Source organism: Myiozetetes cayanensis, unplaced genomic scaffold (genome assembly GCF_022539395.1).
Source record: "Myiozetetes cayanensis isolate MyiCay16 unplaced genomic scaffold, myiCay2020 scf18, whole genome shotgun sequence".
Classification (NCBI taxonomy): Eukaryota; Metazoa; Chordata; class Aves; order Passeriformes; family Tyrannidae; genus Myiozetetes; species Myiozetetes cayanensis.
Window position 1 is genome coordinate 8284418 of NW_026087389.1, and position 24475 is coordinate 8308892.

At 40.8% G+C, this 24475-nt stretch overlaps 1 protein-coding gene across 4 annotated transcripts in view; it reads left to right on the plus strand.

Annotated features, from left to right (window-relative positions):
- Positions 1-24475, plus strand: part of FHIT (fragile histidine triad diadenosine triphosphatase) — a 533324-nt gene that overhangs the window by 330578 nt on the left and 178271 nt on the right. Inside the window, exon 1 of one of the 4 annotated variants that reach the window (XM_050312889.1) lies at positions 23731-23871. The exons of the other annotated variants lie outside the window; for them this stretch is intronic. Within the exon in view, the coding sequence (XP_050168846.1) occupies positions 23813-23871 (59 nt within the window). The 5' untranslated portion in view covers positions 23731-23812. Of the gene's footprint in view, positions 1-23730; positions 23872-24475 lie in introns of those variants that run through there. 4 annotated transcript variants of the gene reach the window in all.

Consider the following 24475-nt stretch of genomic DNA (forward strand, 5'->3'; position numbering starts at 1 on the left):
TCATACTTTATATCTCTGTAATGATAATAAATGATCATCTCTCCCATGTTCCCCTCATTTGTACTACCACTCATCAATCTTGCTAATATCACAAAGATTTATTAAATGAATAATCTTCAAAGTATAGCTGTTTTAATATTAATAGCTCCATTTTATGTTGTTTCTCTTACGATAATTCCATTTGTGTTTAAGCATGCTGACTTTAAAAGTAATAATCCTTTTTACAGTGAAATTTAATGAATAGAAAACCAGTAAATCAATAATAAAGTCCTCCTTAATGAGATTTTGTAATTATACCAATACATTACGAAATACAGAAAACTTCTGAATGCCCTTCACATGTAGGAGAATCACAGAATTACCAAACTACAGAATGAAACCTGAGGTAGTGCTTAAAGGGAAGAGATATTGAGATACCATTGTGAACACATGCAGATGGATAATATATTTGGTTTAAAAAACATTCCAAGACTGTAGTATGATGCTCAGTGAGTTATGGCTCAACTCACTCCAGTGTCAAACCTCTGTGTTAAAGGTACCTGCTGGATGATTTAGCTCTCGTGATTCTGTTAACACAGAAGTCCTGGTTGTATTTGGCCTGTCTTAATTTTTGTTCTCCAAGAGTCTTTGGTGTCACTTAGTTATACTTCCATGCAGACTGAAGTAACTACACTGCCAGGAGGTGCAGGCTCTCCTGTGGCTCTGTTCACTAGGGGAGGAATAGATGCTCTGTATTTTAACCTCCCAACTGAGTAATGTGTTTAGTGTCTCGTTAGTGAATTTCTCACTTTACATAAAAAACCACTTTGGTTTAATGTCAGAATGTTTGGCGGTTGGTTTTTGTTTGTTTGTTTTAATAAACAGTTCTGATTCAAAAGGATGAGCTGGGGTTCACACAGGTGAATTGGGTGATGTCTAGAATTGAGAAAACCTGGTGGTCCAGAACATTTTTGGTTTTGACAAAAGAAATAGGTCTGAGCAAATGAAGAGCGTGCCTGTTGGTTGAATTTGACAGGAGAATCCCTGGGCTCTGGGACAGTGTGAGGGTAAATCTGCTTTCCCCATGGGTAGGGGAAATCAATGCTCTGATGTGCAGGGCACCACACGGTGTTCAACAAATCCTGAACCTCTCTCTGCCCTGTCTTTAATAACCAAATAACACCCAGAGGCGCCAAATCTATTTCTCGGGCTCGCTGCTGGTGCAGGTGTGGAGAACTATTATTAGAGGTGGGGCTGGGAGAGGAGAACTGCAGTTTGCTGCCTTACCTGAGGTTCTTGTTAAGCTCTCAGCATGGGAGCAGTGGGCTGTGCTCACTGACAGCTACTTATCCCTCCAGCTTCAATATTTTTGCTGTGCTGCAGTTTCTGAAGTGCCTGGTCTGGAAGGCATGTGAACAATGTGTTTCGATAATCCAGCTGAGATGTAATGAAAGCGTGAATGACAGCTGAGCACCCCCCTGGGACAGCCTTGGTTGTAGCCTTACTTACTATCTCTGCAGATGGAGAAGTTTTTGTTATGTAACTAAACTGATAATCAAAAGATGGGCTGGTATCAAAGACGACCTCCAGGTCATGAGCCTTCAAACCAGACACTCTTAAGCTTGCTTGAAGAAGAGCTGCAAAGGATGAAGTGCAATTCAAAAGGCATCAGGAACTAGCCAAATTAAGCTCAACATTTTTAAAATCTAATTGTAGGGCGTGTTTTTCTGATACCCACAGCTAATGACAGAGTCATTTAGGTGTCTCATCAAACAGGAAATTAACTTCCCTTGGGTCACCTGTTACAGGAAAATAAACCATGACCTTATCAGTGTAACAATAGTTTCAAATTATACCTCTCAGTGAGGATTCCTAATAAAACCCTGGGAACACACAGCAGAAAACAGTGAATTTAGGGCTGAGAGTCTCCATAGCACATTTCTGGAAAGAAACAAAAATAAAAATCTGACTCTGCCTATGTCAGTGAAAAAAGCAGGAAGGCAGCATGGAATAGTGTAGTGCTTTAGTGCATGCAGTTAGAAAGGATGGTGAGGGAAAGAAACTGGGCAGGGAATTCAAGATTCAGGACCAATTCCCTGGTCCATTATAGACTACATTTTCTTAAAGCCTATGCCACTATTTAATTTTGCTGTTCCTTTTCAATTCAGATTTTAATGAGCATGTAGCACCAAGTACAGTGTAGCTTTTATCATGGCTGAGGTATTTCAGATATATTATTGTATAAATGATAAAAATAATTCCTTCCTCTGTTAGTCTTGTGGTTTTAAGTTTAGGTACTTTCCAGATCAAAATCCTAATGGCAGACATTTTTCCCTTAAAGAAGTTTTTATCTTAGTTCTACTGTCATTATTTTACTCTGAGCTTTAACTGACAAACTGAATTCTTAAGAATTGGGGTGATGAGATAACGGTGTCATAACAGTAAATGCTATGATTTTTATTGCTTTTTTTGGGGTAAAATCTAGAAGAAAATTTTGTATATAAGTGACCCTATAGAAACACAACTAACAGTTACTCCCCATTTCTACCAGCTGAAAAGTTGCTTCTTTCTTACTGGAAGGAATTTAGTAGCATATGAGCTCCCTTGAGCTGCTGCACTGAATCCCCAAGTGTTACAGTTCCTCACTCTGCCCTTCCACAAGTCTCCCAAGCTTCTCTAACTTCCTGAAATCAGACACTTTAGACGACTTTAGCCTCTAGGGCTCTCACATTTTAAGAAATAATCTTCCCCTTCTGGACCTCAGAACTACCTACTGGAAATCTTATCATCCATTTAGTTCAGCCTGTATTAAAATTTGGCGATTAATTATCTGCTGTTCTAATCCAGTGAGTCCATGCAATTAACATCTGGGATTCAGCACATCAGTTTTGCTGACTTTTTAATTTAAGGACTTGGAGACAGTAGATCCCCTCTAGGAGAGCTGAAATAAGTAAAATCTGACCTATACCTGGAATTCCTAATCTGCTTTCTGTCTTAGAGCCCATCCTGTTACTCACTGCTCTGCAGCACCTTGTTACTTAGGAGAAGTCATGGCTGTTGGTCATTTAACATGTGGCAGCAAACTTGTGACCTGGAGTGCTCTAATGGATACAGAGAATGTGGAAATGGGAATTTCTAGGCTCTGTTCTCCTTTCCATTACCATTTGCTTTTTTATCCTTTTGTCAAATAGAATTGTAGGGTGGTTTGGGTTGGAAGGGACCTTAAAGACCATGTAGTTACAATCCCCTGCCATGGGCAGGAACACCTTCCACTAAACCAAGCTGCTCAGAGCTCCATCCAGCCTGGCCTAATCTGAATGCTCTTTGTGTTCCTGGTACAACTGATTCAATTAATAAAGAAACTTATCCTGAAAACCTATTAAAGGATGCTATAAAGGTGGAAAAACCCCTAAAAACTGGCTACTAAAATTTGTAAAAGTCTCTTCAACCCTCCTCATGGAGCTTAGTTACATATTGATAAAATCAGAGAAAGGCTTATGTTGGAAGGGACCTTAAAGATCAGCTCGTTCTAGTTTAATTTACAAGTGGGACATAAACAGAAAGAAAAAAGGGAAGAAAAAAAAGAATTTGTTTATGTTTAGTGTTTCATCCTGGGGAACAGGGGGACTTAATTTCCAGTGAACAATAGTGGAAAAAGCATCTGATTATTTGTTTCATAATAACAAAACATACGGTAACACTTCCTGAAAGAACTATTGTAGAATTCGCTGTAAATTCCTGAGCAGTCAAGCACTCATCCATAGCCTGTCTTTGAACAGAGCATAATCCTGTCTCCTCACATGATCTGAAGGCAAGAGCATTGCTCAGGACACAGTCCTGTTTTCGCATTATCAAAAAAACCCACGTTCTACCTTAAATACATTGAAGGAAAAGTGGACATTTGTCCTTCATTCACTGGGTGTTGAGATGCAAATTGCACCTGTGATACTGAAAATCATGCTGACAATTCTGCTGATACTTAAAATCCTGCTGACAAATCCTGCTTAAAATCCTGCCCACAATTCATAAATCCCTTATTATTCAGCTGTGGTGAAATGCAGTGACAACAAAGTGTCATTTACAAAATGACGCAGCGATGTCCTCTTAGAAGCAGTCAGCAATGATGACTCAGGTTCCTTGGGGTAAGGTCTTTTAGCAATTTACTTAATTTATCAGTGTAATGTGTTCTTCATTTGTGGAAGACACTGTTTAATTTCAGTTGTGTATTTGTAGTGAAGCAAAAATTTTTGCTTGGTATAAACCACTTTTTTTCCCTTTCTCCCTTCTTGGCTTTGTCACTCTTGCTCTATTTCTTACATCCTACATCTGTTTTTCTGAAGGATTTAGCATTTAGGATGGACTTGAGGTAGGTTATCTGCGAGGGTGGGAATTGGCAGGTTTCTCTGTTTCAGTATTGTTTCCTTCTCTTGCCTCAAATGTTCCTGAGCACTGTGGGAAGACCTTGTCAGAATATGTAAAGGTGTAACTTAATCAGCCTTCACCTCCTATGTGTACATGCCACAGAAAGAAATATAAAAAAATCTAGAATAGGGGAACTACTTACAGACATTCAGTGATTTATCAGGATTGTATCTAGAAGCTAGAATATCTTGTAGAAGGTGTGGATTAAATATTTAAGAGTTAAGAGACAAACTGTATCTTTAGTCTCTCTGCTTGGCTGCAGGCACATGGGTAGCACAAGGGAAGATGAACTCCAGTGGTTTTAACTCTGAGGTTTGGTAGTGGAGTGTTTCCTGTGAGTCATCTGCAAGGGCAAAGAGCCAGTGCCACACACAGCTGTGGGCTGGGGAGGGGCTGCAGTGACCCCTGGAACAGAGACAGAGAAAACAGGTATCAGTCTCTCAGGGCACCCACCTGTGCAGTAAACTTGTAATTCTTAAGCAGAGCCCTAGAAATAACAGCATATCCAGTATAATAAAATTGTTTGGGCCTCTAGTTAACTGGAGAAATGGCCTGTCTTGGTCAGAGAACGTCCTCAGCTCAGAGCAGGATAATTTCTTCTCAAAAGGGGAGCTCCCTTAAGCTATTGTGAAACAGGTTTAGTATGGGTATGACTGCCTTCAGGTTCTCAGGAAGCCTGAGTTGGCCTTCAAAAATTGTAAAATTGGATTAATGAAGAGATTGATAGGAAAGAGAAGGACTAATCTTGGTCTTATTATTGTTTTGTGTTTTGGTTTCTGAACATTTTGGATGGATTAAGATATCTTTTCAGGCTTTCTTGTCCATCAGGGAGATTTTAAAAAATTGTTCTGTGTTTTAAGTAAAAGCAGGAATATTCCTGAAAGCAATTGATCCCAGCAATTGAGGGGAAAATCCAGCTGCTGCAACAGTGAATAGCACTCCAGGAAGATGAAGCATGAGACTGTTCTAGTTTTTCTGCCCATAACATTTTTTGAGGCAAACTGTGTGAGTGGTCCAAAATGGATTTGACCCACATAATGTCCATTTGAAAAGTGAGACTGCTGCCAATAAAAGCAAAACCCTTTACAGAGAACAATAGAAATCTCTGTCAGAGATGGGTGCTTCTACCAAACACAAATGGAGAAAGAGCCTCCTTGTAATGACCTAAAGAACATTGTTATCTGGCTCTTTGCTTGTTTTGTTTACTTTGTGTTTCACCTTTGTATTTTAATTAGCTCCTTTTTTTCTTCTGTTGTTGTGATTTAGTTTACATGCCCTGGAACATGCATTTGATTTCAATACAGCTTGGTAAGCATGCAAATAGCACCTGGGTAGATAGTATTTATTCAGCAGTTGTAGGTTTGTAACCCATTTTGTCCTCTTAATCTGTTTGGAGTGAATAGATGTATGTAAAATGATTAGGAAAACAGCAGCAGATCCAGTTAGAAAGGCAGATGTATTTCAAAACCAGAAGCTTAAACTGAAGGACCAAAGGAATAACGACCCCTGCTCCTTTTGGCCTTCTTATGTTCCACGTTTCTGAAGTGTCCTGCTTTAAGGAGTACCTGCCTTTTGAGACAGGACCCAGTGATTGAGTTGCGGCACCTTCTGGTTTTGCATAGCTGTGTGTTATCAAGGACTGAGGATGAGGTGAGGTTTTTAAGGGCTGGAAAGAGAAGGGTTGGTTCAACAGCATTTGCCTTGGGATTTAAGACTGAACCTTCCAGATTTATAACATGCCAAGTGCAGCATCTAACCTAGTCCCTTGCTTTAACTGTTTACAGAGCAGCAGGGTGATAATATAAGCGTTTTTCCTCATCCTTTTCCCAGACATTAGTGTTTTTTTAAGCCAGCTTTAGCATTTACCTCTTTGTTTGGGCTTAATAGAAAAACACAGGGAGCTTGAACTGAGGTCAAGAGCAAAGCCCGTCAGCATCCATTTTCATAATGGTACTAACACTGAAGGAAGGAAAGTTGGTAAAGGAACGTATTTAATGCAGCTTTGAGTCTCTGTAGAAAAAAGCAGTGGTTTCCATAGCATCACCAGAAATGCCTCTCTGAATGTGGAAGAGGTTGTTTAACTCTGGGCTCAGGGTTCATCTGGCTTAGCAGTGGGCACAGAGTTAGGGCACCTCAGTTCAGAATGCTTCTTCCATAGCCAGTGGGCAAATGGAGGCACTTCCTTTCACAGGATGGAAGGATTTCCAAATACACTGGTGAGGCCACCCAGTATGAGGAGACTGCTCTTAGGAGACTGATTCTAGAGGTACAAAGGAGTGGGCAGTTTTATAAGCATATAAAACAACTCAGATACACATATTATGCTGCAGTGTCTTTGACTGCTGTTCCTTGCTCTTGGCAGCCTGGCCATTGAGCTTGTTTGCTCCATGGTTTTACAGAAAATATGCCCCATTGATTTCAGTTGGGCTGTGGTTTCATGTTTAGTCACAGCTGAGTGATGTCTCTCCTTGATGTTCCCCTGGGCCCTGCTCTCAGCTCCGTGCCACTCGTTGTGCTGCGGCAGCACAGCGTGGTGACCTGGATCAAGGGACTCTCCTGGAGGATTGAAACCCATCCTGTGGATTCACAGCCTCACAAACACAGGCTCAAAACACTCAGGAGGTCTTAAAGCACTTTCAAAGAAGGGAAACCATGTGAGCAAAGAGGGGGAGATGAGGAATCTCTCTGCAGTGGGGGGGTGCATGTGGAGGAATTGATTTCCAGGGTTAACCAGCAGGCTGGTGCTGATGGCAGAATCTTTCTTCCTCTAGAACCAGAATACAGAACTGTGTATTTTCATCATCTTTGACATTAGCAGTCCGTGTGGGTAGTTCTGGCTATTCTCTTTGCACTTCTGCTCATGTTCAGCAGAACTTTTGAAAATGGATTGGAATATCTTTTCAATTTAAAATGACTTGTTCTCTGTAAATCTCCGCTCAAAGGCATGTTGTGGATGCTGGTTAATCCAAAATTTCCTTCTGGCTAGCATGTTATAATTATAAAATGCAGAGCAGTGGAAGATGGTTTGGGATAACTCTGATTAAAGGATACTTCTGTGTGTCACAGCTACCATTGGACAAGCAGCAGGGCACAGCTTTGGAGTGTCATAACCTTTTAAGTTTCATCTGAACTGATCGCTAATGTAGATATAAAAGGTCACATCAGGTTTGACCTCTTGCAGTTCTAACTGCAAAAGCCAAGACCCAAGTGCCTTTGATCTGAACTTTTTGTAGATTAGTTTGTAAGTGAGCCTACAGATAGCTCAGTGGAGCTGCATCAGACTGCAGCAAGTGTGAGTGGCCAGAGGCAGCACTGCGGGGACTGAACTGCTGAGGGATGGAAGGCATGCAGAGAACAGCATCAGTTTTATGTACTTGAAGGAGAGAACACCAATCTGCAAAACAGTTCTCGAAATAGAAAAAACTTTTTGGAGATAGCACAAATTATCGCAGCTTAAGCTGCTTTTGGTTTGGTTGTTGTTGTTCTTGTTTTTTTATGTTGCTGTCTTATGGCGTAAATTGATGCAGATTGTTGCAGTCCACAGCACAGAGGATGTGATACTGACTGGACTGCAGGTAAGTGTGGCACTAACCAAAGTACAGGAGAATACACTTGGCTGACAAACATTTTGGCAAAGTCTGGGTATTTTTGGGGGGATGCAGTTGTGTGTGTGCATATCCAGCATAGTGAGACTTCTTTATTTTTTTTTCTAATGTTTAGAAATTGCCAGGAAAATAAAAAGTAAATACTAATATTTAGTTTGTGGCTTGTCTCTCTAGTCCTGCTAATATCAGAGGTATAAAGAGCCTCAGGGAAATGACCCCTGTTGCTAACCTTGTCCCTTTCAAATGGATCGTGGTGCAAGTCAAGCCCAAAGCCCAGAATTTTATTTTCTGGGCCCCCTGAAGGAGCAGGTGATGCTGAGCTCAGCTGCTGGCTCTTCTGGCAAGGGAGGAGCTGGCAGGTTACTGAAACACCCAAAGGGGAGGGAGGACAAGGCAGGGGACATGTTTATGCATTGTTATGTGTGATATACATGCGTGTGTATGTACAAATAACAAACTGATCTCTTATTGGGTGTTGCTCTTTGGCCTTTCTTATAAAAGTAGTCATTTATTATTTTTCTCTCTGGAAAACCCTAGCCTTGTTTTATTAGTATGTATTTTTTAATTTATCAAGTAAATATATAAATAACTGGAGCAGATATATTATTAATGCAGAACACTTAGTGTGTAAGTCACTGAAAGTCACAGATGTGTCATAAAAATAGATGGCAATCAATAGTCACAGGAAAATGTTATTTGTTTCTTGCAAAGCTGCAGCTATAAACTCCCCTTCCTGCCAGTAGGAGTGTTATTGCCAGAACTCTGCATAGGTAGTTCAGAACAGACCAGTATCATTCACAGTTTTAAAGAAATCAACTTCAAGAAGCAGACTTTCAAGCAAACGCAGCACTGTCCTATATTGCAGAATAGGGCTATTTAAAAACAAACTAGGAAAGCTGCCCAGGCTCTGAAAGGAAAGATGTCTTTGCATGGAAATGAATATTGCCTCTCCATAATGTATGTACCTTTTTGGCCACTATTTCATTAGTTTTCTCAAATAAACACAGGTAATGTAGCATGGAAGAGAGAGGGGATTTCCCAGAGGTTGCTTATTGCTGTAAAGCTGGAATTTGTTAGAGCAGGCTTGCAAGCTCAGAGGTGTGCATGGTATTTAAGTTATTCTGTGAGTGAGTGATTTGATAACTTGAATAACATTCAGAAAGCCCATCTACATGAAAGTCTTCACTTTAATTACAAAGAACAGATATTATAATAATCCCCTTTAACAAAAAGGAGCCAGTGCTACACCCCTGGACCTATTTCCTTCCTGTGCTCATGGGCCCATCTGCAGATCTGATACTATCCATCTTTTTGCGATTGTCCCATTTTCCACAGTCCCTGTGATAGGATATGTATTTATAGGAGATAAGTTAACTACAGTTTTCAAGTATATTGCCCTGCTTCAGTTCTGATGGCTTTGACTCTTCCTAAATGATTTCATTGTTTTGTGTCAGTGTGTCTGATACTCACTGGGTTCTCTGTAAAGAAAAAGGAGCTTGGATTTCTGGTGGGTGCTAGGACTCGTGGGAAATAGACGTGCAGGAGACCCCATGGAGAATCTGCAGGCACAGCAGGTGAAGGGTGTTCTCTCAGGGTGTTGGTTTGGCCAGACCTCAGCCATCTCTGCTGCCTCTACCAGCTCTACCAGGTGAAGCAGAAATCTTCTCCTTTCCTCTGCCCTGGGTAGATTATTCCCATGGGTGGGGCTACACAGCCTTCTAGAGCAGGGCTGGGAGGGACTTCAAGGTTTGACCCAGTCTAATTTTCTGCCAAACAAGGGGTGTTGGCATGTAGATGCCACCTTGTTTTAATGGGTGTACAGGCTCTGTGACTTATGAATCATGATGTATGAAAATGCAAAAAAACACAAACCTGTTGTGATGTGCTTTTGGCATCTTATTTCTTTTCACGGATCTCTTGTTACATTTTGACAGGTGTCTGACACGAGAAACTGTCAGTACTGTGATTTAACCTTGGTGTGCCATCTCTAATTTCAGTGCCTAGGACTGTGAAACAATAGAACAGATCTGAGCTGCTGAAACTTCAATAAAATTATTTTAATTTTATTTTTTTAAGAGATGTTCTGTGTGTAGCAGATTTTTTTATCCTGGTGCTAAGAATAGAAGCCAAATTTGTTCACATTGTCTTGATTTTTAGGTTATTTTTTAAGGGAATTATTCTGAGAGAAGTCAGCTCAGACCAGCCTGACATCTTGCAAAGAATTCAGTAAAATAGAGACAGCTGGTTTGCTACTTCCTTACATAATGGTAACTTCATTCATTATAAATATCTAAGCTGTTAATACCAAAACAATGTTAGAGGATGTTACATGGATAAATGCAAAGCAACCCAAACAGGTATTTTTTTAGATAATTTATTACCTCAGAAACCTGCAGTGAGTCAATTCCAGTCTGCCTGGGCCCTGCAATTTTATTTTCTAGTTACCAGAATTTTGGACTAACAAAATATGAGCATCTTGGTTTGTTTATCACACGCTGGAGAAGGTGGTGAACCCTGTCCTTGCCTACCCTGACTCAAGGTACTGGCAGAGCTGCTGCTCTCCTGTGCAGCGTCAGAGAGGATGTTTCAGAAGGGCTCGGCAGCCTGGGTTGCAGATGGGGTCAGGAGGGGAGCCTTCCATCCAGCAGCCACAAAACTGGGGTCCTGAGGCTCCTCTGTAGCACGAACCTGATGACAGGAGGCTGAGTCCAAACTCAGCAAGTGTCTGGCTCAGTTTCCAGCTCAGCTTCCAGTGCAGCGAGAGGCCCCTCCGTGCCGAGGGAGGAGCACCTAATACAAGTCATTAGTGCTCCTGGCAGTGTGATTGCTGCCAAAGGGAAGTCTGGCACTTCAGAAATATGTTGCCCTGTGTCAACCCTAAAGTATCAAAGATGACGTTGCTGTCACCCGACAGTGCTGGTAGGTGTTGTAGCAGGGGCTGTCAGCTGGGCTTCATTGATCACACTAAGCAGCTTCTTTACTTTCAATTACTCATGGGTGTCAGGAGGAGAAAGAGAACACTAGAGAGGTATTATATGTAGTGGCACTTCAAAGGTGATTACTCTTTCTTCCTATCAATCATGTTAAGGAAATTCTCCTAGTGCACTTGATAATCCTATTTTCCTTTGAAGGAAAGAAAAAGTCTTGATTCCAAGCTAGCCATAGAATTAACAGTGTCATTACACATTTTAGAACTCATTAGAGTGCATTTAGTATGCCTGAGATGTAATAGATTTGAAAAGCAATTTCTCCAACGATGATTTGAAGTGGATAACAATTTTTTCCCAAAACAAATTGCAAATCAGCTCATCAGTCTCTTTTTCCTAGATTCCTATGTACAAATGCTTCACAGCCGTTTAGTTGTGTGACTCGTGAGGGGTTAAAATTGATTTACAAAAATAATGTAAGGACACAATATAGCAAATAACATGCATTGCATACATTTGGATTGAATGCAAATTCTTCAATATGATTTCCTAGCCTGTTGAGACGGTTCAATTTTCTATTGCTTAAATCATGGTACCTGCACACTGAGATTAAATTCAGGATCCACGTACAGCCAATCTATACAGAGGGTTTTGTTTACTTTGAAATCAATAGATTTGATAAGTGTGGGGTGGAGCAAGATTTGAATCTTAATAAAGATAAGGGATTTATTGTCAGCCCTTCCTAATAGGTTATGCCTGTTCTCCTGATGTTTTTTCAGAGAAACTGCTTGCTGAGAAAATGACACACAAATGAGTTGTCTGTAGCTGGAACATTCAGGTGATGCGTGTGGTGCAGATTGGAAAAACTTTCCGAAGGCCTAGTGATTCAGATCTTGTGGCTCGTCTTTAAACAAATCTCAGCAGAGACTGCTGGCTTTGCTGCAAAAACAGGGGTGCCTCCAGGAGACCTTTTCAATCACATGTTCCAACTTTTCTCCATTCTTCACTTCCTTTATTTTACAAACTTTTCCCAATTTATTTTACAAATCTCAAAAAACATGAGCCCCTTGAGCTTTGTAGAGACCACTAATGACTGTGTGAGCACATTTGATTTCCCCTTGGGCTTGATTATGTACCTGACAGAGCAGAAGCTTCCCAAGGGGTCAAGGAGTCTGAGGGGTAAAAAAAAAAAAAAAGACAAATCAGAGAGCTTCAAACAACCCCCCCTGCCTCCATCCCCCAGGCAACACAAACGAGTCAGCAGTGTTCTGAGATGGAAAAGGAACGGCTCACTTAGAGATTTCATTTGTTGTTAGTTCCTTCCCAGACTCAGCGTGGTTTGGACACTGCATTCAGGATCTTTTACTAAGAATGCTTGCTGTTCTGTCTGAGTGCAGCTGCTGGGAAACATTTTCTTCTTATTCTTGCCTCAAGGCATTAGTAGGTTGATGGAAAACACAGCTGACTGCTCTGTGGTATGACCAGGATCACCAAGATCATTAGGTTTCCTGCAGTACCTAACCTGTCATAAACCTCTACCTGATTTACACAGTTAATTTATCTGTAGAGAGGTGCCACCCACCTGGTCCCTGCTCACTTACCTTTGTGAGCAGGGCATTAGTACATCAGACTGACAACCAAGGATGCTGAGACCCAGAGATTAGATGATTTTCCCAGTATTATAGAAAGGAATGGAAAGGCTGTGAATAGCACTGAGTGTCCATCCCCTACTCTAACTGCTAGAGGTGAAGACCTAAACAAAGGACACCGTATGGAGGAAAATCCTTTGAGCCAGCATTCTTGACAGCTTTTGGTTACAACACACTGAACTGTTATAACACAAGCACATCACACCAGTTGGGCAGAAGTGTGAGTGTGAGATCTGCAGAAGGTTGCAAACGTTGTCAGTGTATCACAATTATAGCCATCACAGTACCAAACGACACTGTGAAAACGCAGGGTTGTGTAACCTGTAAGTTCTCACAGCTTCCCTATGCTAGGCCTGATTTTGGGTAAAAATAGGGCAGCACAGGAAAATTTGAAGGGTCTTGGATTGCTTTTCTCCTTGACAAGCTTCTATTTTTGCTTTGGTCAGCTCATGACAGTCAGAAGTGAGAATCAACCCTGCCTTTGATGCAACGGTGAAATGCCTTAATCACTCTCCAACATACTGGATATCTAAAAGTTATTGGTTTTCAAACTGTTTTGACTGCCTGTAATTGTTGGGAGCACCCATTCCTCCAGAGCTGGGGACAAGAACCTGTACCTGGTGATTAGTGGCTGCAGTAGCAAAGCCTCATTCTCTGCCCTTGTGAGCTGCTGCCAGTAGTGGTTAATGGAAATGTTTTGTGAGTCCTTCTGAACCCTTCTGCCTTTCTCTGGGGAAAACCATTGTTTTTCCTTGGTTTGATAAACACTGAATGAATCTCTTTGGGCTCTGTTAACAAGTAGTTGGCAGCAAAGGTGCATGGGGTTCAGCAGAGAGATTATTCTGCCAATCTGTAGTAGATCAGTGCTCCCACAGCTGCCTCTGCAGGAAAGGTGTTGAAGATCCCAGACTTCATTCACTTGTACCATTGGTATATCCTGTATTAGCAGACCCCTCTGTTATTAAGGTGGTCTTTCCTGATTTCATGAGTATTAGAGAAGAGAAGGATTGTTGGCAGGATGCATATATTTAGAGGACCATTCAAACACCTAGACTTTCAGCAATTTTTTATTTTGTAGTGACTTTTGAGCATGTTGAAAACTTAAATCTTACAATCTTTGAACTTCTTTTAGAGAGGTATGTGGATATTAACCATAAATATATAAGACCAAGATATATAAAACTATCGATCTGAAGAAAATGTTGTCCTTGGGCATTTGGTGAAATACTTGCTGGGCAGCAAAGCCACAGATGGCTTCTTGCCCCTACAGTCATCCAGAGATACCTGACAATGAAATATAGAGTAGTCAGCCAATCCCCATGTGAGCTGTCCTTTACATCCAGGGTTGTGTTGGAGTCATTGCCTAAACATGTAAGAAAATGCCTGTCTCTTGATTCAGGTGGAATTTCAGAGATAATGATTACTTGCTGATTTGCAGGCTAATAGGCTGGGGGAGAAAATGCTGTTTAAAGTATGGAGTGCCTGATCCTTCTTCAAATGATGGTGAACGTATGTGATTAGAATTATGTATTTTGCTTTTACTTTGTTACACTTTGATGTCCTCATACCTTTGAGACAGGCATACAAAAGTATATCTATTTTCTCCTTCTGTGTGCTGAATACAGAGCTGACTGTTTGCTCTCTCTCAGCAAAAGATGAGAGATACCTTAAAAGAAACACTTAACCGTGGACCTTACTATACAAAATGTTGGGTTTATCTCTTCTATTTTTTTCCCTCACTAAAATAACAGAGATTACAATTGGTTTGGGACGACTGTTTCCATAATAATTATAGTTGCTACCTTTGCTGGTAAATGAATGCTTTCTCTGGATCTGTGACTACAGTAGTTTGTGTTTTAGGGTTAACGAGAAATCGCATTTAAAAAATATCAGAGTAGCGTTTTCTCCTTAGATTTCGCATTTGGGAATTAACCCAGATTGTATTATCAACATAATATATCATTAAAATAATGACACTAAATGATAGTTTACAATGTTCAGTACACACTGAAGTGGAAAAATATAATTAGCACATCTCTGTTGCAACTCTTTATTAGTTGGTATAACACCAGCATACATTCTGGTAAGGACCCTAAATCACAGACTGTCACTGCAGTCCAGCTGCCAATAGATAGTTGCAGCCCTTAGATGAGCCATTACCAAGTTTTCTGTGCCATTTGCTTTTCCCACCCTCATAATCAGGGGTTGTATTTTACTGTGACTCCTTGGTGGCTAGAAAATGATGCAGGATTCAGGGGGAACCACAGAAATGAGTTATAAACTGCAGCAGAAGCAGTCTTCAGGGGTTTTCCACATCTTTTTCTTTTTTTATTCTTTCTTGTCTCTTCACCCTTGAATTAGTGCTTCTTTAGAAGAAGAAACAGTGAAGCGAGAGGGTGGCAGTCTGGGATAAGAAAATATTGACAGATGACAGGAGAGAAATAGATGGGGGAGGGAGTAAAGGAGAATGAATGGACAGAAAGGTTCTGCACAGATAGAAAAGGAAAGGAAGCACAAAGAAGGAGACAGGATGATGTCTTCAAAAATGAAATGAAATAAGGCCTTCTGCCCCCATCAGCCTCATGGTGCCCCTGAGCTGCCAGCCTTGTGTTGTTATTTTACAGAGCTTATTTGTGTGACGGGATTCACAAGTACAGGTCTGACCCAGGTCCTACAGGAAGCAGCAGATTTGCCAATAGCTCAGTAGGACCAGAGCTTGCCTGGTCCTGGTAGATAAAACCCCCTACGTTTTAAAAGACACCATCACCTTGCAGCTTGCATTTATGCACAAAGGTGACATTCTGCACTTCTTGTACCAATAACAACTTGTTACCAAAACAGAAGGAAATTACGTGTAAAAATACAGTTTCCTCCTTTATCTCATGCAGTTGTCATTATGCAGTGAGGTAATTAAACACAATACCTGGGCTTAAAATTAACTGGAAGCATAAATCACTACAATTGCTGAGAAGGTGCTGCTGAGAAGGTAGCCAGGATTTGGAGTCTTAGCAGACTGCTTCCTCAGGGAGGAGAAGCTGATGATCCAGAGTGGATTCACAAAGAAAGCACCCTGTGACCCATTTCCCCAGACACATTAGAGAGCAGATAACAAGAACTACTTTTCTTTGTGTATGATGCCAGGCCTCTTTCTTGGTTAGTGCTTTACTCAAAGGCTCTGTTTCTGGTCTCACAGGGCAAACTTTCCAGTCCTGTTCTTATTGCAGAACTTTTGGGATGTATCTCTCTGTTAGCACTTAACAGGTTTAAGGTGTTTCTGTTCTTTCTGCTTTCTACATACGTAAATGTCCTGACAGTAATATCCAGCAAAACATTCCTGTCCATATAGGCTGATTTATAAATGGCTTTCCCCAAGGTTTGTGTTTAGGTGGATGAATCAGTATTGTTGCAATTATTCTACTTTTTAACTGCTTCTTATATTTAGTCCAAATGAAATGGAGCTACTGATCCCTTCAGATCTCACCCATAATAGTGGCTTTTTGACTCAGTTCCTAGATTTGTTGTTGAAGACAGGTATTTTCCTTCTACCAAAACAAGAAACAGGAAATCCATTAGCTTAAAAAGGAAGAAAAAAAGAGATAATTTCAAAGTGTACTTACTTAAAAAGAATCCTGCAAATGGCTCTGCTTTTGTAATGAATTCAATAAAAGCAGAAGGATTCTGTGGGTTCACTGTTCATTCAGATAATATTTCTGTCATAGAGAAGCCTGTCTGTGTCTTCTGAGCAGGGTGTTTGGGATACAAGTCTGTGTTTGTTTGGATACTGCTCAGCTAAACCCTGCTTTTCCTTGATGCATTTGTGAACTGGTCCAAAACTCCAGCAGCAACACCTATGTCACCACCTCTTACACATTGTCAGAAGGAGGGGAGACAAAGCACAAGAATTGGCTGGTCCTGTAATTACATGTAGGTGGCAGGCCTGGGTTGTGCCTCTGTGATGCATTTTGCTACAGCAAATCAGTCCTGATGTTCCCACATCCTCTTGCTGGTTTCCTGCATCTCCTGAGAACCAGTGAGCTGCAAATCTGTTCCTTCTGTGTTCCTGGTGTTGAAACGACAGCAGGGATAGAGGGCCTGTTTCAGCCATGAGTGGGCATTTGTGATTTAGCTGAGGTTCTTTCCATGGCTCATTAGGACAGCACAGGGAAAGAGAGATCCTAAAACCGAGCTTAAACACTTATACTCAAATCAATACTGGCTCTTCAGGTTCACAGTAAATATGTTGTGCCTAATAAGACGACCCTGAACCTTTGGAAATGAACTGGAATTGTACAGCCTCATTTTCTGTGTATAATAATGGACCAGAAACCCAAATATATTACTCAGGTCTCTTTCTGTATAGTGATCACATCAGATGATCTTTCTTACTTTCCCTTTTGCATCGCAGAAAACTAATTTGAAATATAATTATGTTGCTGCTGGATATCAGCGTGGCTGTTTGGCTGCCTCTGAGCACAGTGATCACCATTTGCTAGGTGACATTGTGTGGTATTATCTCCTCATCTATCACAGTCTCTTCCTCTCTTATACTTGCACAATTCCAGCTAATATCCCAGCATCTGCATGGTGGATAATGACAGTTGTGGGTTTATGCTTGTTTGGTTTTGTTTTGTTTCTTTCCATCCCAGGTCAGCAATGATTACAGGAAGAGACACAAAGTTTTATAATCAACCCGTGGTTTTATCAGCACAGAAATTGGAGTGGTTTTATTCAACAATGGTTTTAATATTTTTTAGAAAGGATTTTTTAAAAAGGTCACTTGAAAATGAAAGCTGATGGGGTTTTTTTCCCCCATCCTTTTTAAAATAATGTTAGCATTGACAGAGGGAGGGTGTTTTAATGAGAACAGTGAGGATGCCTCCTTTTCTACAGAGTATTGTCTGAGGATTTGATCCCATTTTGGTCTGTGAAAGCATCACTTACTTGTCATACTAAGAAACAGATTTTTTGTTTTAAGATAGCGACTTTGTGACACCTGTCTATGCTTTGCTGTTTTCTTTTCTCTCTTTGTTACATGTAAACCTTGATATTTCAGGCTTTTTTCCCCCTGAATACAATGCTCTGTGACTGGGAGCTCACATGAGGAGCACTTGCAGTGCTTGTTCTGTGGTGCACAAAAAAGCAGCTGGATGGTGCTGTGTGTGGACCATTGGAGCAGCAGAGAGGCCTGTGAATAGAGGGGGTTTCATTACCTGGAATATATTATATGGAGTTCTCCAGTTTCCAAGGTTTTATTAAGAAAAACAGGAGACATTTTCACTTGAAATATTACTTGTTGTGTGTCCATGCTTCTGTTTGAAGAGATTCTTTCTGGATGATTCTTGCAAGTAATTGGCACTGGGCTTAGGATCTTTAAATAAAGACAACTCTTTCTTCTCCTCCTCAGGAGATAAAAGCCATGCTGAAAGCTATGTCTTTGAAAATGAATTTCTGCTGTTGATGGGTCACTTGATGTGGTTACCCTAAGAACCAGCCAACTCTGCTCTACAGACTGAAATTACTCCTTTTTGAAGTTTGAAAAACATGTCAATATGTGTACTAAATTTTGCAGTCAGAAGAAAACAGTCTGCAACTTTAAGCCTTTCTGGGTCTCTGGAGGGGAAAAAAGAAAATATAAGATAGATAAAATTATGGGGGAGTCTCAGTAGTGCCAGTCTATAGTTTGTCCTCTGCACTTGGCAAAACCATATTGGCTGTCTTGGCAGCTCTGTGTGCACAATGTGCCCAGTGATGAGCCCAACTGGACCTTGTTGTCACATATGTCTGTTTTATAGGCAGCTACTCCAAATTGTTCCATGGAAAATGGAAAATCTTCACTTTGAATGCTGCTTCTCCTTTAGCATCTGCTGTTCTCTAGAACTCATGCAATCCCCAGCTTGGTATAGGAACCATTCACTACAGCTTTATCCAATCTTACAGCTTCCTCATCAGGACGACTGCAACATGTTCTCATGTCAGACTTACATAAAAACATTCAAAAGAGATTTTTCAGGTGTTGCCTAATCTGTTCTCTGTCCCAGGGTATGTCACCTATGCCTTTGCCACCAACACGAGATCCTGCAGTGTCTTGGCAAACATCTGCCCCAGAGCTCTGCTTGGCATCCCCCAACAGAAAGATTTTCTTTTCTCTAGTGGTCCCTTTGTGCTACAGTTGAAGTTTATTGTGTTTTCTGGCCAGACTCACCAAGAACAGCATCTCCTCTTTGCCACAGATCTATATGTATCTCAAGATTGTCATGTTCATATATTTTCTTCTTTAGGTTCCTGTAGCCCATTACCACTGATGTCATTTAAGATTTTTATCCAAAGCCTTCAGCACTCTCCTTAGGCAGAGGAAATTTTAAGGAGGTCAGTGGTCACTGCATGGTGTGCCTGCTCATCATAAATGAACATCATCAGTACAGATGTCATACATACTGTCCAAAACCTGATAAACAGAAGTGAAATTCCCATATTTTCAACTTTGTTATATCCTTCTGATTACAGATTTAAATGCTCACATCTTCTAGACATTCTTTCATTTAACATGAAAGAAGTAGCTGCTCTCATTGTGATTTCTTTGCCAAGTGAGATTAAAGATGTGCAAGATCTCCTTAATTCTGCAATAAAATCTTCCCAAGCTCATGATATCTTTTTGTGGATGGTTGATATGTGTTGGCTGCTTTAGCTGTGCCAGGCTCCTTTGCCTCCATTAGCAGGCATGTGAATTAAGAGCCATTTTGCTTTCATTAGTGTGTGTCTTCCACTCTCCTGCTTACAGGATATCGTGCTTATTTGCTGTAATGCCACTGAAAAGCTTTCCTAACACGTAAAAAAAAAAAAGAAAAACCAACTAAGAACAACAGGCTAGAGTATGCAACTCCCTGGAATTTTTGCTGCTTCAGTAACTGAGTAACTTTAATATTTTAACTTGCACTACATTATGTGCTGTGTTTCCCAGTACTAGCATCCATGTGTTTTTCTTTTTCTGTCTTTTTTTTTTTTTTCCCCTGGGTGCCAGCAGAGGATAATGTGCTGTCCTTGCTGGTTTTGCCTACAGCAGAGTAATTTCAATATGCCATTCTTCCTTTGGCAGAGCAGGAACAGATGACACTCATAAACCAGATCTCTGCATTAGTCCTGAGCCCTTCTCTCACATCCCTGGCACCAAGAAGATTTATTATTCTTCTAAATATCTCCTGGCAGGCTACTCAGAATGCTGGGAAAATTAAAATAAAGGATTTCAGTCTGAGCACAGCGAACATGCTTTGCTGCTCAAAAGGGTGGTAAAACTGTGTTCTTCTGCCTGTTAGGCAGGAACACAAAGGAGATGTATCGTAAAATTACGGATAAGCAAGATGTTATGTGGAGCCTTAGGGCTGACCTACAGTCCTGGCTGAAATGGTGAGCAAAGCAGTTGTCTGAACTAGTGTAGGATCTCTACACTCCCTGGTTATTGCTGAAGGTCTCATCCCACCATCCCTGTGGAGTCAGAAATGGCCCATGGAGCCCGAGGGAGGCTGTGTGGCACAAGGAGGTGCTGTTGTGGTATCTGGTGCTCATCTCCAGTGTCTCTGCTCAGCACTTTAGCCAAGACACCTTCTGTTTTCCTTCTGCCAATACCAAGCTGATATATTACTGAGGTTGGATAATTACCTATTGACAAGATGTTATTTTTTTATATTAAGAAGATAATAACCAGTCCAGGAAGCATCTGGACTTTTTATAGGGCAAAAGAAATTAAAAATATTATTGGAGACTCTAGAACTTCCGAATACAGAATCTGGAGCATCCAAAGGAAAATGTGAAGCTTTTATTGCCAGCTACTTCTGCCAATATGACGATTCTGCCAATAAATGCACTGCTCTGGAGTTGCTATATAAATGGAATGTGTAAGTTAAGCAATTTTGTAGTTTATTGGGACAAAAATTTTATCAGGATTTAGGATCTCCAGGGATTATCTCAGTTAGAAACTAAGGCTGGTGCTTGACCCAGTGGATCCTTTGATCCATTGCAGATTACTCAGAGGAAAAAAAAACATGCCAACCCTGCACTGAAGGAATCAACCAGAAATAATTTTGCTGCACATGCCACTATGACCCCAATTTTTTTCTTTTGTCTCAGCTGAAGCTGTGTTGGGTTGTACTTTTCCTTTAATCGGTTTCTGACCTCTCTTTCAAATGTGTGACCACAAACTTAAATGATATTCAGAAAAGCGCTTTTTATTTATGTGGAGGCATAGCTGGAACCTGGAACCTGCTACATTTTTTTTTTTCCTCCTGAGTCTTTAAGTGAGCTCAGTGATCCCCCACAACTATCCCAAATAAAGGGCAGCTGTTATGGTCATCAGTCTCAGCAAGGTTCCCTGCAATGCACCATAACGTTAATAGGGGGTACTCATGGGTTATTTTCAGTACCACTGACACAACGTTGGGTTAATATATTAATTTTATGGGAGCCCAGAGGGAAATGAGAGAGGGGATGAGAAAAGCTTCTGCAAACACGACAAGATGTTGATTCCCACTAGTAAACCTCTTTCGGGTAATAGTATTAGAGGCTGTAATATCCTCCCTGCTGAAATAAAACAGTTTTCCTGTTTTCAGCCACTGTGAGTTGAACAGCTGACGTGGCTGGGAGGGCTGCTCTGACCAGCACCAGCTTGTGGGCCAGAGAGTGGCTGGGCTGCTCAGGGATATTTGTTCAATATTGCTACAAAATGCAGGGTGCTCTTTTTGGGCAGTGGGAAGGAAGGTAGGGGATACAGCGCTGTGTGAAATCCAGTAGTGAGAAAACAAGGTTTCAAGGGCCATGCAAATACTGTCACATTTGTACAGCAGCCTTCAAAACAAGCATCTGTGAGCAAACAGCCAGCAGTTTGCTGCACACTGTGTGTTTCTGGAGTGTATGGATATTGGTCTTAGTTTTAGAAGTGTCTTTCACTTGTGTCATTTCAAGGGAAATCACAGAGGGAATGAGAGTGGTCTGTTCCTTTTCTAACATTCTTAATTAGGGAATGATTGTAGCTTCTAGTGCTTGGGGGAAGATGTACCCCTTTCTCAGAAGAGGAGTGTTGCAGCATTTTGCCTGCTCACACACCTGTTGTCTCAGAAAATATGAGTGTTCCCATTCTCCAGTGCCATTGGGCATTTCTCAGTAGATCTTCAGGCGTTCCAGGTTAGTCACAGCCCTGCAGGCACTTGTGTGGGCTTCTCCCATAGCCAGAACTTGTGCAGTAGGGTAGTTTGGAAAGGTCCTTCTCTGATCCTCATTTGTACCTCCCCCAACCCCTGTTTGTAGTCTGAACCCTAAACTGCACACTTCTCAGGGCAGCTGTCTGATCAGGAATGGAGTTATAATGTAGTGCACACACCCTGTCCTGCCTCTTCTGACATCCCAAACATGCCCACAAGTCTCACAGCCGAGGAACCCCAACAGCTCTCAGAGGCTGCGGCTGCTGAATGTCCCCAGCCTTTCTCCCAGAGCAACATTCTCTCCATCACTCCCCTCTCCTCCTGCCAATTCCTATGAAATAGCTGAGAATTCTTCTGTTGAGACTGTTCCCAGCTAAGGTTTATCAGACCCCATTGCTCAAGGTCAAAACATTTGGGAATGGGAAATGCAGGGAAGAGAGGCTGGTGCCCAGAGCAAGGGACAGAGAGCAGGTTTATTGCCTGGGCTTCTTTCTCTTAGGAGATCAGGAGACTGCAGCTTCTCCAGAGCACACACTTGGCAGCTGGATCACATAAAAAGCTCAGAGAAGACTTGCAGTCTAAGGGAAAGATCTTCTTTTCTATCAGGCAACAGAAATGGACCTAATACTTTGGGAAAAGGGTGCAGTTTTAATGAGAAGCAGGATTTCATTCATGTTTCTCTTGAGAGGCTTGTAATACTAATAGGCAGTGTTAAACTCTTCCAATTGAACTTTTTCAGGAAAAAAAAAAGAAGTTTCAGTTGTTAGTAAGCAGTGCATGATTTCTAGACATCTGTTAAAGTTTATTTTGTTAAAAATGGTAAATGTCACACTGCCCAAGGTGGAGGAGACAGTGAGGATTTTTGCTTTGGAATTCAATTCTTCCTAAAAACATATTTGCAGCATGTTAAGAGCATTAATTATTTAATCATATCTCTTCATGTTGTGAATAATTTAAAGGGAATTCTACTTTGTAGTAATATAGATTACATATCATATAGATTTTGTAATTGTATAGATTGTGTAATCCATGGCTTGGATTTTGTTGTTTTGAAGTTTAACAGTATTTAAGGTCAGTGCTCAGAAAATAATATTTAAATGTCCAGATCATTATAAAAGTGCTTTTGATCTGCCTTGAAATGCAGTGTATTTAATGTTCTTGAATTTAAGAAACAGTCATTTATTAAGAGACTTTCTCAGTTGAGTTTTGTGAAAATATGGAGCTAACATGCAAAGTAGTCCTGAACTAGGGATTGCTTTCCAACTTTGTGGAAAAACAAAATGCTTTTAGGTTAAAAGGCTCTTCTTTCTGTGGTGAGAGAAACTCCTATATGACTATAATTTCACTTCCTTTATCCTATCCTTTATGAAGAGGTCTCATTTTGCATGATAATGTATGATCACATTTATAAATTTTTCCCAGGATACCCTGCTGGCACCAGTATGGAGAAACCTCCAGAAGGAACCCAACAGAAATAACTTATGTGCTGTGATTTGCTACACTCGCCTTCTGTAGTAAAGAAATATAGATTACAGGGATAACTCAGATATTGAAGAGGACCTTCTGTTGGAATACACTGGTGCAGGTTTCCAAGTTTCTGCATTTTCACTCTGCTAACGGATCCAGCCTTTCACCTCCCCAAAAAATTGACTCACAAAATGTTACAACTTTTGTGATACATTAAAGATGCATTATGGAAAAAAATGGAAAAGCAATAAAAAAAGGAAAATAGGTGAAGTTAACAGCCTCTGTGGCTCGTCCCTGAGATGTGTCTGCGTTGGCTCCTCTGCCAGCAGCAGTTGCTTTCCTGAGCCCGCAGAGCAACCCATTTTCCTTGGTGAATATCACTGCAGCTTGTTTACAGCAGGGTTGGAGTCAGTGGCAGGGTGGTGCAGGGAGCGTGCTGCAAAGCCTCACTGTGTACCTTTAAAATGCATGGTAGATTTCACCATTTAGGATGGAAGGAAATGACAGAATAGAGCAAAGCAACTACGGCACATTAGTCATAGTTACACTCCTTCATTACTGCTTCAAATTGAAAAATGCCAACCACTGCACAGCTCACTGGAGTAAGTTCAGAGAGAACCGCACACATTCAAAGGTCAGGAAAAGGAAAATTATAAACTATATTGTTTTACTGCCTCCACAAAATGATTTATTTTTTCTTTGTCTTACTTTCGAGGTTCAGAAGATAGAGGGATTGTGCGAGGGAATGAAATTTTAGGAATTAAATTTACTTGCAATGCAACGGCTTTTTTATTTGAGTGGAAAGCTTGTCAAGCAGGGCTGTATTTATAGGCATCCTTTGGGAACTGTGCCTCACAAGGTGAGATTTGAGAAGCTTTGGAGGCTGATTTCTGGATATAAGGCATGATAATTTAGTGGGATAGTGGGAGTATTTGCCTCTCCTAACTACCTAATTTAATTTACCATTTATTATAATTAGCCATAAAGCACTTTCATTTTATATTTTATATGATTTCCATGTTGTGGGATGATATTATTTTGCACACTCAGAACATTCCTAATTCTTTCAATTCTTTCTATTCTAACAAATAATGTATTACAAAATTCCACTACCCAGAAATTGTTCTGATTTCTTGGATTCTTGGATTTTGTGTTTTCTCTCTCTTTTTCCCCCCCCCCCCACCTTTTTTCCTTTTTTTCCCCTATTTCTCTTGTGTGACTGCATCTACTTATAAACT